This window comes from Leptodactylus fuscus, chromosome 1 (assembly GCF_031893055.1).
Source record: "Leptodactylus fuscus isolate aLepFus1 chromosome 1, aLepFus1.hap2, whole genome shotgun sequence".
Taxonomy (NCBI): domain Eukaryota; kingdom Metazoa; phylum Chordata; class Amphibia; order Anura; family Leptodactylidae; genus Leptodactylus; species Leptodactylus fuscus.
The window spans coordinates 244,621,633-244,636,031 of NC_134265.1; the positions used below are offsets into that span (position 1 = coordinate 244,621,633).

Here is a 14,399-nt window from a genome sequence, read left to right on the forward strand (position 1 = left end):
TCCTTGTGGACTCCTCAAAGACCCGTAGGATGTCACAAAGGTCTCTCATCCATGGCCACTCATGGATGTGAAACTGAGGCAGCTGACTTTGTGGCACCCTAGGGTTTTGTAGCTGGTATTCCATCAAAGGTCTCTGCTGCTCAACCACTCTATTCAACATCTGAAACGTTGAGTTCCAGCGTGTGGGGACGTCGCACAAAAGCCGGTGTTGTGGCACATGCAGGCGTTGCTGGAGAGATTTTAAGCTAGCAGCGGCTACTGTCGACTTGCGAAAGTGGGCGCACATGCGCCGCACTTTCACCAGTAGCTCTGGAACATTGGGGTAGCTCTTTAGGAAACGTTGCACCACTAGGTTGAAGACGTGGGCCAGGCATGGAACATGTTGGAGTCCGGCAAGCTCCAGAGCTGCTACCAGGTTCCGGCCGTTATCACAAACGACCATGCCTGGGCCCAGGTGCAGCGGCTCAAACCATATTGCCGTCTCATCGAGGAGGGCATCCCTCACCTCGGAGGCAGTGTGCTGTCTGTCCCCCAAGCTGATCAGCTTCAGCACAGCCTGCTGACGTCTACCAACGCCAGTGCTGCAACGTTTCCAACTCGTAGCTGGGGTCAATCTAACAGCGGAGGAGGAGGCGGTGGCGGAGGAGGAGGCGGTGGCGGAGGAGGAGGCGGTAGAGGAGGAGGAGGAGGGGGGTGTTCTTCTCGTGTCCCTGCCAGGAATGTTAGGCGGGGAGACGAGGTACACCGGGCCAGTTTGGGAAGCAGTCCCAGCCTCAACTACATTCACCCAGTGTGCCGTCAGTGAAATGTAGCGTCCCTGTCCGCATGCACTTGTCCACGCGTCGGTGGTCAAGTGGACCTTTGTGCAAAGCGCGGAACTAAGGGCCCGCCTGATGTTGAGTGACACGTGCTGGTGCAAGGCGGGGACGGCACACCGGGAGAAGTAGTGACGGCTAGGGACGGCATAGCGAGGTGCCGCAGTTGCCATCAGGTCCAGGAAGGCGGGAGTTTCAACAAGCCGGAACGCCAACATCTCCTGGGCCAGCAGTTTAGCGATGTTGGCGTTCAAGGCTTGCGCGTGTGGGTGGTTAGCAGTGTATTCCTGCCGCCGCTCCAATGTCTGAGAGATGGTGGGTTGTTGTAAAGAAACGCCTGATGGTGCCTTTGATGGTGCAGGAGAAGGAGATAAGACAGGACCAGGGGAGGATGAGGTAGAAGTCAACAAAGTGGCGGAGGCAGATGAAGTGGTGTCCTGGCTCGTCCTCTGGAGTGCATCGCCAGCACAGTCAGCAGTGGCAGTGGCAGAGGCAGAGGCAGTGGCAGAGGCAGTGGCAGTGGCGTGAACGGCAGGCGGCCTTTGTCCTGCCGTTGCTGCCTGCCACTGATTCCAGTGCTTGGATTCCAAATGACGGCGCATTGAAGTGGTGGACAGGTTGCTCTTCTCAGAGCCCCTAATCAATTTCGAGAGGCAAATTGTGCAGACAACACTATATCTGTCCTCGGCGCATTCCTTGAAAAAACTCCACACCTTCGAGAAACGTGCCCTCGAGGTGGGAGTTTTTCGGGGCTGGGTACGAACTGGAACATCTTGGGAGATTCCGGGTGTGGCCTGGCTTCGCCTAAGCTGCTGACCTCTGCCTCTGCCTCTAGCTACCCTTTTTGGTGCTGCACCTGCCTCAACATCCACACTACTTTCCCCGCTTGACATCCCCCCTGTCCAGGTCGGGTCAGTGTCCTCATCATCCACCACTTCCTCTTCCAACTCCTGTCTCATCTCCTCCTCCCGCACAATGCGCCGGTCAACTGGATGCCCTGACGGCAACTGCGTCACATCATCGTCGATGAGGGTGGGTTGCTGGTCATCCACCACCAAATCGAACGGAGATGGAGGAGACTCTAGTGTTTGAGCATCTGGACATAGATGCTCCTCTGTTAGGTTCGTGGAATCGTGACGTGGAGAGGCAGGTTGAGGGACAATGAAAGGAGCGGAGAACAGCTCTGGGGAGCAGGGACAGTTTGGGTTATTGTTCTGTAAAGCTTCGGAATTTTGGGAGGAAGGAAGACAAGACTGTTGGGTAATAGGAGGAGAGGAGGCAGAGTCTGACTGGCTGCTGGACAATGTGCTGTAAGCGTTCTCTGACAGCCATTGCAAGACCTGTTCCTGGTTCTCGGGCCTACTAAGGTTTGTACCCTGCAGTTTAGTTAATGTGGCAAGCAACCCTGGCACTGTGGAGTGGCGCAATGCTTGCTGCCCCACAGGAGTAGGCACGGGACGCCCTGTGGCTTCACTGCTACCTTGCTCCCCAGAACCATTCCCCCGACCTCGCCCACGGCCTCGTCCACGTCCCTTTCCGGGAGCCTTGCGCATTTTGAATTCCTAGTTAGAAATTGGTACTGTATACCAGTAGTAAAAATTGTGGGTGCACGTAACCCCAATATATTCTTTGAATTCCCAGTCAGACACTGGCACTATATGGCAGTAGCAAGAAATGAGGGTATTTATAACCCCAATATATTCTTTGAATTCCCAGTCAGACAATGGCACTGTATACCAGTAGTAAAAATTGTGGGTGCACGTAACCCCAATATATTCTTTGAATTACCAGTCAGAAACTGGCACTATATGGCAGTAGCAAGAAATGAGGGTATTTGTATTCCCAATATATTCTTTGAATTCCCAGTCAGACAATGGCACTGTATACCAGTAGTAAAAATTGTGGGTGCACGTAACCCCAATATATTCTTTGAATTCCCAGTCAGACACTGGCACTATATGGCAGTAGCAAGAAATGAGGGTATTTGTATTCCCAATATATTCTTTGAATTCCCAGTCAGACAATGGCACTGTATACCAGTAGTAAAAATTGTGGGTGCACGTAACCCCAATATATTCTTTGAATTCCCAGTCAGACACTGGCACTATATGGCAGTAGCAAGAAATGAGGGTATTTGTATTCCCAATATATTCTTTGAATTCCCAGTCAGACAATGGCACTGTATACCAGTAGTAAAAATTGTGGGTGCACGTAACCCCAATATATTCTTTGAATTCCCAGTCAGACACTGGCACTATATGGCAGTAGCAAGAAATGAGGGTATTTGTATTCCCAATATATTCTTTGAATTCCCAGTCAGACAATGGCACTGTATACCAGTAGTAAAAATTGTGGGTGCACGTAACCCCAATATATTCTTTGAATTCCCAGTCAGACACTGGCACTATATGGCAGTAGCAAGAAATGAGGGTATTTGTATTCCCAATATATTCTTTGAATTCCCAGTCAGACAATGGCACTGTATACCAGTAGTAAAAATTGTGGGTGCACGTAACCCCAATATATTCTTTGAATTCCCAGTCAGACACTGGCACTATATGGCAGTAGCAAGAAATGAGGGTATTTGTATTCCCAATATATTCTTTGAATTCCCAGTCAGACAATGGCACTGTATACCAGTAGTAAAAATTGTGGGTGCACGTAACCCCAATATATTCTTTGAATTCCCAGTCAGACACTGGCACTATATGGCAATAGCAAGAAATGAGGGTATTTGTATTCCCAATATATTCTTTGAATTCCCAGTCAGACAATGGCACTGTATACCAGTAGTAAAAATTGTGGGTGCACGTAACCCCAATATATTCTTTGAATTCCCAGTCAGACACTGGCACTATATGGCAGTAGCAAGAATTGAGGGTATTTGTATTCCCAATATATTCTTTGAATTCCCAGTCAGACAATGGCACTGTATACCAGTAGTAAAAATTGTGGGTGCACGTAACCACAATATATTCTTTGAATTACCAGTCAGAAACTGGCACTATATGGCAGTAGCAAGAAATGAGGGTATTTATAACCCCAATATATTCTTTGAATTCCCAGTCAGACAATGGCACTGTATACCAGTAGTAAAAATTGTGGGTGCACGTAACCCCAATATATTCTTTGAATTACCAGTCAGAAACTGGCACTATATGGCAGTAGCAAGAAATGAGGGTATTTGTATTCCCAATATATTCTTTGAATTCCCAGTCAGACACTGGCACTATATGGCAGTAGCAAGAAATGAGGGTATTTGTATTCCCAATATATTCTTTGAATTCCCAGTCAGACAATGGCACTGTATACCAGTAGTAAAAATTGTGGGTGCACGTAACCCCAATATATTCTTTGAATTCCCAGTCAGACACTGGCACTATATGGCAGTAGCAAGAAATGAGGGTATTTGTATTCCCAATATATTCTTTGAATTCCCAGTCAGACAATGGCACTGTATACCAGTAGTAAAAATTGTGGGTGCACGTAACCCCAATATATTCTTTGAATTCCCAGTCAGACACTGGCACTATATGGCAGTAGCAAGAAATGAGGGTATTTATAACCCCAATATATTCTTTGAATTCCCAGTCAGACAATGGCACTGTATACCAGTAGTAAAAATTGTGGGTGCACGTAACCCCAATATATTCTTTGAATTACCAGTCAGAAACTGGCACTATATGGCAGTAGCAAGAAATGAGGGTATTTGTATTCCCAATATATTCTTTGAATTCCCAGTCAGACACTGGCACTATATGGCAGTAGCAAGAAATGAGGGTATTTGTATTCCCAATATATTCTTTGAATTCCCAGTCAGACAATGGCACTGTATACCAGTAGTAAAAATTGTGGGTGCACGTAACCCCAATATATTCTTTGAATTACCAGTCAGAAACTGGCACTATATGGCAGTAGCAAGAAATGAGGGTATTTGTATTCCCAATATATTCTTTGAATTCCCAGTCAGACACTGGCACTATATGGCAGTAGCAAGAAATGAGGGTATTTGTATTCCCAATATATTCTTTGAATTCCCAGTCAGACAATGGCACTGTATACCAGTAGTAAAAATTGTGGGTGCACGTAACCCCAATATATTCTTTGAATTACCAGTCAGAAACTGGCACTATATGGCAGTAGCAAGAAATGAGGGTATTTATAACCCCAATATATTCTTTGAATTCCCAGTCAGACAATGGCACTGTATACCAGTAGTAAAAATTGTGGGTGCACGTAACCCCAATATATTCTTTGAATTCCCAGTCAGACACTGGCACTATATGGCAGTAGCAAGAAATGAGGGTATTTGTATTCCCAATATATTCTTTGAATTCCCAGTCAGACAATGGCACTGTATACCAGTAGTAAAAATTGTGGGTGCACGTAACCCCAATATATTCTTTGAATTCCCAGTCAGACACTGGCACTATATGGCAGTAGCAAGAAATGAGGGTATTTGTATTCCCAATATATTCTTTGAATTCCCAGTCAGACAATGGCACTGTATACCAGTAGTAAAAATTGTGGGTGCACGTAACCCCAATATATTCTTTGAATTCCCAGTCAGACACTGGCACTATATGGCAGTAGCAAGAAATGAGGGTATTTGTATTCCCAATATATTCTTTGAATTCCCAGTCAGACAATGGCACTGTATACCAGTAGTAAAAATTGTGGGTGCACGTAACCCCAATATATTCTTTGAATTCCCAGTCAGACACTGGCACTATATGGCAGTAGCAAGAAATGAGGGTATTTGTATTCCCAATATATTCTTTGAATTCCCAGTCAGACAATGGCACTGTATACCAGTAGTAAAAATTGTGGGTGCACGTAACCCCAATATATTCTTTGAATTCCCAGTCAGACACTGGCACTATATGGCAGTAGCAAGAAATGAGGGTATTTGTATTCCCAATATATTCTTTGAATTCCCAGTCAGACACTGGCACTATATGGCAGTAGCAAGAAATGAGGGTATTTGTATTCCCAATATATTCTTTGAATTCCCAGTCAGACAATGGCACTGTATACCAGTAGTAAAAATTGTGGGTGCACGTAACCCCAATATATTCTTTGAATTACCAGTCAGAAACTGGCACTATATGGCAGTAGCAAGAAATGAGGGTATTTATAACCCCAATATATTCTTTGAATTCCCAGTCAGACAATGGCACTGTATACCAGTAGTAAAAATTGTGGGTGCACGTAACCCCAATATATTCTTTGAATTCCCAGTCAGACACTGGCACTATATGGCAGTAGCAAGAAATGAGGGTATTTGTATTCCCAATATATTCTTTGAATTCCCAGTCAGACAATGGCACTGTATACCAGTAGTAAAAATTGTGGGTGCACGTAACCCCAATATATTCTTTGAATTCCCAGTCAGACACTGGCACTATATGGCAGTAGCAAGAAATGAGGGTATTTGTATTCCCAATATATTCTTTGAATTCCCAGTCAGACAATGGCACTGTATACCAGTAGTAAAAATTGTGGGTGCACGTAACCCCAATATATTCTTTGAATTCCCAGTCAGACACTGGCACTATATGGCAGTAGCAAGAAATGAGGGTATTTGTATTCCCAATATATTCTTTGAATTCCCAGTCAGACAATGGCACTGTATACCAGTAGTAAAAATTGTGGGTGCACGTAACCCCAATATATTCTTTGAATTCCCAGTCAGACACTGGCACTATATGGCAGTAGCAAGAAATGAGGGTATTTGTATTCCCAATATATTCTTTGAATTCCCAGTCAGACAATGGCACTGTATACCAGTAGTAAAAATTGTGGGTGCACGTAACCCCAATATATTCTTTGAATTCCCAGTCAGACACTGGCACTATATGGCAGTAGCAAGAAATGAGGGTATTTGTATTCCCAATATATTCTTTGAATTCCCAGTCAGACAATGGCACTGTATACCAGTAGTAAAAATTGTGGGTGCACGTAACCCCAATATATTCTTTGAATTCCCAGTCAGACACTGGCACTATATGGCAGTAGCAAGAAATGAGGGTATTTGTATTCCCAATATATTCTTTGAATTCCCAGTCAGACAATGGCACTGTATACCAGTAGTAAAAATTGTGGGTGCACGTAACCCCAATATATTCTTTGAATTCCCAGTCAGACACTGGCACTATATGGCAGTAGCAAGAAATGAGGGTATTTGTATTCCCAATATATTCTTTGAATTCCCAGTCAGACAATGACACTGTATACCAGTAGTAAAAATTGTGGGTGCACGTAACCCCAATATATTCTTTGAATTCCCAGTCAGACACTGGCACTATATGGCAGTAGCAAGAAATGAGGGTATTTGTATTCCCAATATATTCTTTGAATTCCCAGTCAGACAATGGCACTGTATACCAGTAGTAAAAATTGTGGGTGCACGTAACCCCAATATATTCTTTGAATTACCAGTCAGACACTGGCACTATATGGCAGTAGCAAGAAATGAGGGTATTTGTATTCCCAATATATTCTTTGAATTCCCAGTCAGACAATGGCACTGTATACCAGTAGTAAAAATTGTGGGTGTATATAGCCCCAATTCTATTGCTAGGGGACTTGCAGGGTATTTCTGGGGTGAAGGTGGGGGGGCACACCGTTGGAACGGGTATCGGGGTATATATCGGGTATACGGGAATACACTGACAGTGTATTCCATTCAGGATCCTGGGAAAGCTGGGTTGCGGCGATTGAGCCCGTCAGTGCCACGTTACACTGACAAGCTTCTCCCTGGAATTTAGCTCTTATAAGAGCTGTTGGTTGTCTTCTCCTTCCTATCCTAGCCTGTCCCTGCCTACCCAGAATCTAAGCCCTAGCTAGCTGGACGGAAACCTCCGTCCTCGGTGAATTGCAAGCTCAGAATGACGCGAACCTGGGCGGCGCTGTTCTTTTAAATTAGAGGTCACATGTTTTCGGCAGCCAATGGGTTTTGCCTACTTTTTTCAACGTCACCGGTGTCGTAGTTCCTGTCCCACCTACCCTGCGCTGTTATTGGAGCAAAAAAGGCGCCAGGGAAGGTGGGAGGGGAATCGAGTAATGGCGCACTTTACCACGCGGTGTTCGATTCGATTCGAACATGCCGAACAGCCTAATATCCGATCGAACATGAGTTCGATAGAACACTGTTCGCTTATCTCTAGTGAGTATAAGTATTTATTATTTTCAGTCAACTGCCCTGGGCTGCCATCTATTGGAAAGGGTCCTGGCGACATGCTTGCCCCGACTGCTATCATAGTGGTCTGAGGCCTCAGCTATCCCCAGCTGGCCTCGGGCCCCATTACATTGCGACCACGATCATTACACCACTGCTTTGGTTGAAGATTTATTTCAGGTCAAACAGGTTTTGGTATTAACCACACCTTCAAATGGCCTAAAACATAGTGTTGAACACTCTCAGGGCTCCTAAGAACGTATCTATCCAATTTCTAGCTGTCTATGACAAACATAGCTAAAGTTATATCAAATTGAAGGTGAGAGGATACAGTACAAAGTTTAACTATATGCTATGCTGATGCTCGCCTTTATGTATTTAAAAAAATCTATAGATGGTAGTACCACATGCCTCTACCACTCTATTGGTATAAATAAAATAAAACAAACAACCCCACCATTGCTTCTTCCAATAACCATGTAATTTAAACTTGCCCATAAATTCCTCCATAGCACTACATGTCTCAACATCTCCTCCCTCTTCTTTGTCTACCACTTTACCTGTTCTCTCTGTTCTGCCAGTGACCTTAGGCTCCGCTCTCACGGAGTAAGGCGCCGCTCATTTAGACACGTAAACATGTGTTAGAGTGAGGCGCTTAAAAACAGATTCCATTGACTTCAATGAGTGCCGGCTTACACGCGCTACACATTGAAATCAATAGGAGGCTTTGTAACCCATTGATTTCAATGTGTAGCGCACGTAAGCCGGCACCCATTGAAGTCAATGGGATCTGTTTTGAAGCGCCTCACTCTGACACATGTTTACGTATCTAAATGAGTGGCGCGTTACTCCGTGAGAACGGAGCCTTAAACTTAAATTCTCTGTTATCTGAACATCCCAGTGCTTTCTCAAAGACTCTCAGAACAGCTTCAAACGTTGCCAGTGCCACCAATTCAGAGACATTATACTCATGGCAGATGGGTCCTGGGTACAGAATCCCTAATGAAAGCCCTAAGCTGATGTGTAACTGTGCTCTTTATTGTTTTTGTTTTTTAATTAACTGTTGACTTCACATTAGATAATGTCTGATAATACTAAGCATGTATTTGGACAGTCAGGTTGGGTATAATTAAAACAACATCAAAATCGCATCAGAATCACCAGTTTTCAATTTTCTCGAAGTTATTACAATTTAAATACATTATGTGAAATTGCACTAAAATCAAGTACGTATTTTTCCGATGTGGTTTTAACTATGCCCACCATTGCCATTCTTGCTCTTAGGCTCCTAAAAAGGAAACAAAAAAGTGATCAACTAAAACTTAGTTTTGGGTGCCATTCCAGGGCTTATGCTCTACTATGATGGATTTGTCATCTCCTACGTCTTTCTGGTGGGGTAGCTGACTCATGGCTGAGCCATCAGGGAATTCACATGACCATTGATGGAAATCTCTGACTTGCTTGGTTTGCTCTCTTAAAACTCCTGATTTCTTGCAGTTCGTTGCTGTTTATAATGTGTCTGCCTCAGTCTCTTGTTGTAGCCCAGTAGTCTTCCTAGTGCAGTCTAGTTTTATTTCAATGATTATTTCTAGTTCTACTTTCCTGTGCTCTGTTTCCATTTTCCCTGTAGGAATATGTTGCTTGTCTGCTTAGTTTAGTTTTCTGTATGTGGGTTCTAGTGGTCTCCTGGGATAAACTGCAGATCAGGAATATCTTTAGGGGCAATGATGTCTGGTGTTACAATTACCAGCCTGTTCCAGTCATCGCTTGTGAGTTCCTATTTCCTTGAATTCTTGTTACCTGCAAGTGCTATGATACATGCGTCATACTTCTTGTTTATTTGACTGTTGCATAATTTGATACTACTGTAAGTGCTGATGGTAACTGAGTACCGAGAGATACTGTTAGTACCTGGGACACAGGATTGCTATGGGTAAAGCTCAGATCTGCTGTCTGAGGTCTAAACAGCATTTCAGCTCAAGACTGTTAGACCAGACTACCCCTAATTCACAGACCACAGGCCAGACTATACACAAAATACTGACCCCATACCAGAAATACTTCCTAATGGTCACCCAGTGTATATATATATATATATATATATATATATATATATATATATATGTCACCTGAGGCATAATCTATAATGTAAATGAACGGGAGGCTAGTTTACGGATCCATTTCAGCTACAGTTACTACATTAGTGAATTACTAATCTGACTGTATGTAAACCATTTGACCATAATATTTAGAGTTAAAAGAGTAAAGAAAAATCACTGAACACCCCTGAGTGAACCCAGCTTAAAGGGATTCTATCATTGGTAAAACTCATTTTTAACTAAGCATATATTTGCATAGCCTTTAGAAAGGCTATCCCAGGCATAGCTTTTGTTTGTAAATCCTCCCAGCCGTTTTTGAATTAGCCCGCTTTTATTGATATGCTAATTAGCCAGCAAGGTGCACGCCGGAAGTTCACTGAGCTGACTAATTAGCATATCAATAAAGCGGGCTAATTCAAAAACAGCTGAGAGGAGTTACAAACAAAAGGTATGTGTGGAATAGCCTTTCTAAAGTATATACAAATATATGCTTAGTTAAAAATGAGTTTTACCAATGATAGAGTCCCTTTAAGACAAGCTGTTGAGCTGCAGAAAGACACCCATGACTAGCATTAGTCTATTAGTATAATTATATGTTTGTATATGAATTATTATGAGATAATTATATGTTATATTGGATTTTCAGTTTCCACTTTAGTAAGCAATTGACCTTACACAATTGTTTATCGCAGGTTTCATCGTAAGTGATAATCATGTTAATATGCAGTCATTGATGCCAGAATTGTAAGCCTTAAGTGATCAGATGGTAATTATAGCTTTATTTTTATAGGAAATATTTTAACTGTCAAATAAGGCGGCATCTTGTCTCAACTCCAAGTCCAAATAACACAGACCGATACCACGCTTCAAGGAAATCTTTTAACAGCCTCAGAAGGAAAGGAGTAATTACCTGGTACAGGTCATAATTCTTGCTGTTATATGTGCTTGGGGACTGAAACTCTCCTATATTGCCACCTAAAAATCCTCCACCTCCCACGATATCTGAAACAATAGATTACATTTACATTTGATGACCATGTAAAATAACACTTAATTCTATTATAATTTTTTGTATTTTGCTTTTAAAACGTTCACTCTCCATTAAAAATGACATAGCAGTTTTTTCTGTTTTGTCATTACGATTACAGTGATTGTATTTATTACATTTTACTGCTTTTACAAATAATATGTCACTTTTTGAAAATGAACAATTTTCTTGTGGTCACCGTATTCTGATGCCTATAACTTTTTTTACTGTTGACAGAAAAAAGTCAGGGCTCTTTATTTGTACATTTATTGGTGCCAATGCTTGGTATGTATGACTTTGATCATGTTTTATTGACATACTCTTCCATAGCCTTCTACTGTCGGGGGCGTTCCTCACAGCCCAGCGTTATCGTTGGGCTGTAAGGTCACCCTTTTGAAACTAATAGCACCAATATCTCTGTCACCTTAGCGCATAATGGCAAAGTTGCCGAAAAATTCCTGACAGCTGGAGACCACAAGGCCGCATCCTAGGCCTAGAGTTAAATCCAGTGCTTAGAGCAAAATCTGAAAATCACTAGAGTTGCTGCTCTCCAACCTGACAGAACTCATAACAGGGAGCAATAGAAAAAGGTATACCATTTTTCTTTTCTTACAATGAACTTGCATAGCGTTAGAGATATACACCTGTTGTATCCTTTATAAATATTCTCCTTGTGTACAGTATACTGTATTCAGGTTGTACACACTAATCTCACGCTAAATGGAGCCTGTATAGATATCTAGCTGCAGGGATGCGATTGGATTCAGAGATAGGGACAGTCGTTACCAAATACAGGATTTGGGAAAGGCTTTCATGAACTCCTTAATTATACAAATCCTATCCTAGAAGCTAAAAAAAAGTTTGATACCGGTAGTAAATGCAAGGGTATGTTTACACAGGCAGATTAAGAAAAGACTAAAAAATATTCCTTTAATGCTTCTCAAAATTAACACAAACCTGTTGGAATCTCCTAAAATCTCACCCAGAAGGATGAAACTGGTCCCAGCAACAGATAGGCTTCTGTGCATGGACAATCCCTGTGCAGTATTGTGATGAATAAGGTAAAACTACACTTTTATTCCATCAATTAAAATCCATAGGATACAGTGGAAGACTGCTTACGCATTTTGGGCATACTGGTCCCTTAGTCATAGAGTCAGGCTTGGAGTAAGTCATGCTATGTGACTTAATGACACTTTAAATAAAGGGATATCCTATCTTGATATGCTTAAATGGTCTTCTATTTTAGCTATTCAATAAATGTAAAGTTTTAATTTATTTCTTGCAGTGACAAGCTTGCAGCTTCACAAGTCTCAATTTTTTGTATCTGCCAATCCTATTCAAATATATTAGATGGAATCTAAGCTGTAGATATTTGGGCAACAAATCTGTTAACTGAGTATACCCTAGAATGGCCATATGCATGAGTCATAGCCTACAATTGAGCAGTTTATGGGAATTTGTGCTCCTCCATTCTAAGGTTCACATTTATGTATCCTTTGATGTCTGGAGGAGATAGTTGAAAAATCACCAACTGATATAGTGTAACTATAGATAGTAAAACTATAGAAGAATAGATAGAAACTCACCTGGTATTTTTTGGGGGTCCACGGCTTCATACTTTGCATAAAATCCTTTGTCATTGGTTGCAGTATTAGTGATAAAGGTCACAAATATTCTGTTTCCAACTGAAACTAGCGGCTTGGGAAGAGTGTGCCCACAGAATGTGCCTGAATATAGATGAGTGCAAAGGTCAATGCAGGGGAGCAGATTTTTCATCAAATACACAAGTACACTTTATACTATATATATATATATATATATATATATATATATATATATATATATATATATGTATTGGCCAGATGTTAGCAATACTTTAAATCCATTAAGTATCCCCACCGCTCCCTTGTGACCCAATTTTTTGGAAGATGACTCATTGAACTTATTTCAATCTCACGGGAACTGGTTCAGTTGGAAAGTAAAGTTCAGTTTGGTTGGTATATAAAGCTTGTGAGCGATCTGGATTTAATTTATTCTTCTTATTGGAAGCTACTAATGTAGCCAGGGGTCAGGGTTTTTTCTACTATAATAAGGGTGCATTCACATGGAGGAAAATGGCGCAGAATTTGTTGTGGAATCCACCTCAGATTCAACGCTGAAAAAAAGGCCTCCCATTGACTTCAATGGGTTCCTTTTTCTAGCAAAGCAACACCCCCACCCCGAACAAAATACTGAATGGATTAAAAAGTGGTGAGCAATGAAAGCATACGGACCCCTAGACTATAATGTGTGTGCAGAAATGATTGTCTATGGGTTCCGTGTGCTTTCTTTGCTAACCTCTTTTTAATGCGTTCAGTATTCCGTTCGGGGGGTCCCCAAGCGGACTTCCCAAACACAGCTGTGAACCGGGTCTAATAGTTACTGAAATCAAACAAAATGTTACCATGTCCTTCTATGGGTATATGAATGTTTTCAGAGGATTCTGAGCTTGATAGTATACATACAGTTTTGGAAGTTTTAAATGTAATTTTTTTTAAAATCCTAGACAATCAATATCACAATTTGTACAGAAGAAATTTTTAGAATATGTATTCGCTCTACATACCCAAGACTCCAACATTATCTTCTACAGTGACATGATCTTCACTGCATAATGTGCTGCTTTCCACATGGAAATCCTCAAACCAGAAATGGACAACCTGCAAAGTAGCATTTGTAAAACTCAGCAATTTAATATCACTCGACTTGCCATTAAATCATTGATGCATAAGAGTTATATTACAGTTATTATTACAGTTATACCTAGATTAGGGAGCATATTTAGTGCCTAAAACAGACTGAGTTTATGACTAGATTATGGATTTTATGACTTTCTGTTTTAAGGATTTTACAGTCTATCCTTAGAATTGGTCGTAAATACTTGATCTGGTTCCAGGACCGATCAGCTACACAGAGCCACTTCCCGTATAGCAGTCAGGTGTTGAGGTCAGTGGAAGCTTAGCTGCAGTGAAGGTGCCTGGCTTCTATACAGGGCACGGAACGCTCTGCTCTTGGCCCTATATTGTTTATAGGACAGGTGCCAGAAGCAGCTCAGTACAGCTGATCTGTCCAGGGGCAAGCTGTCAGCTACCCACCAATCCGGTTTTTTTTTTTTTTTATAAATTCTTTATTTATAACAAAGCAAAGCATACAAAAGGAACATAAAGAACAGAACAAGACTCACAGAACAAGAAGGGGCCCAGTACAAAATGAGACAAAATAGAACCAAATGCGCT

At 41.9% G+C, this 14,399-nt stretch overlaps 1 protein-coding gene across 1 annotated transcript in view; it reads right to left on the reverse strand.

Annotated features, from left to right (window-relative positions):
• Positions 1-14,399, reverse strand: part of LOC142216856 (ovochymase-2-like) — a 96,087-nt gene that overhangs the window by 66,169 nt on the left and 15,519 nt on the right. The window contains exons 3-5 of the mRNA XM_075284907.1: positions 13,730-13,823; positions 12,711-12,851; positions 11,005-11,096 (exon numbers count right to left, since the gene is read on the reverse strand). Coding sequence (XP_075141008.1) covers positions 11,005-11,096; positions 12,711-12,851; positions 13,730-13,823 — 327 coding nt within the window. The remainder of the gene's footprint in view (positions 1-11,004; positions 11,097-12,710; positions 12,852-13,729; positions 13,824-14,399) is intronic.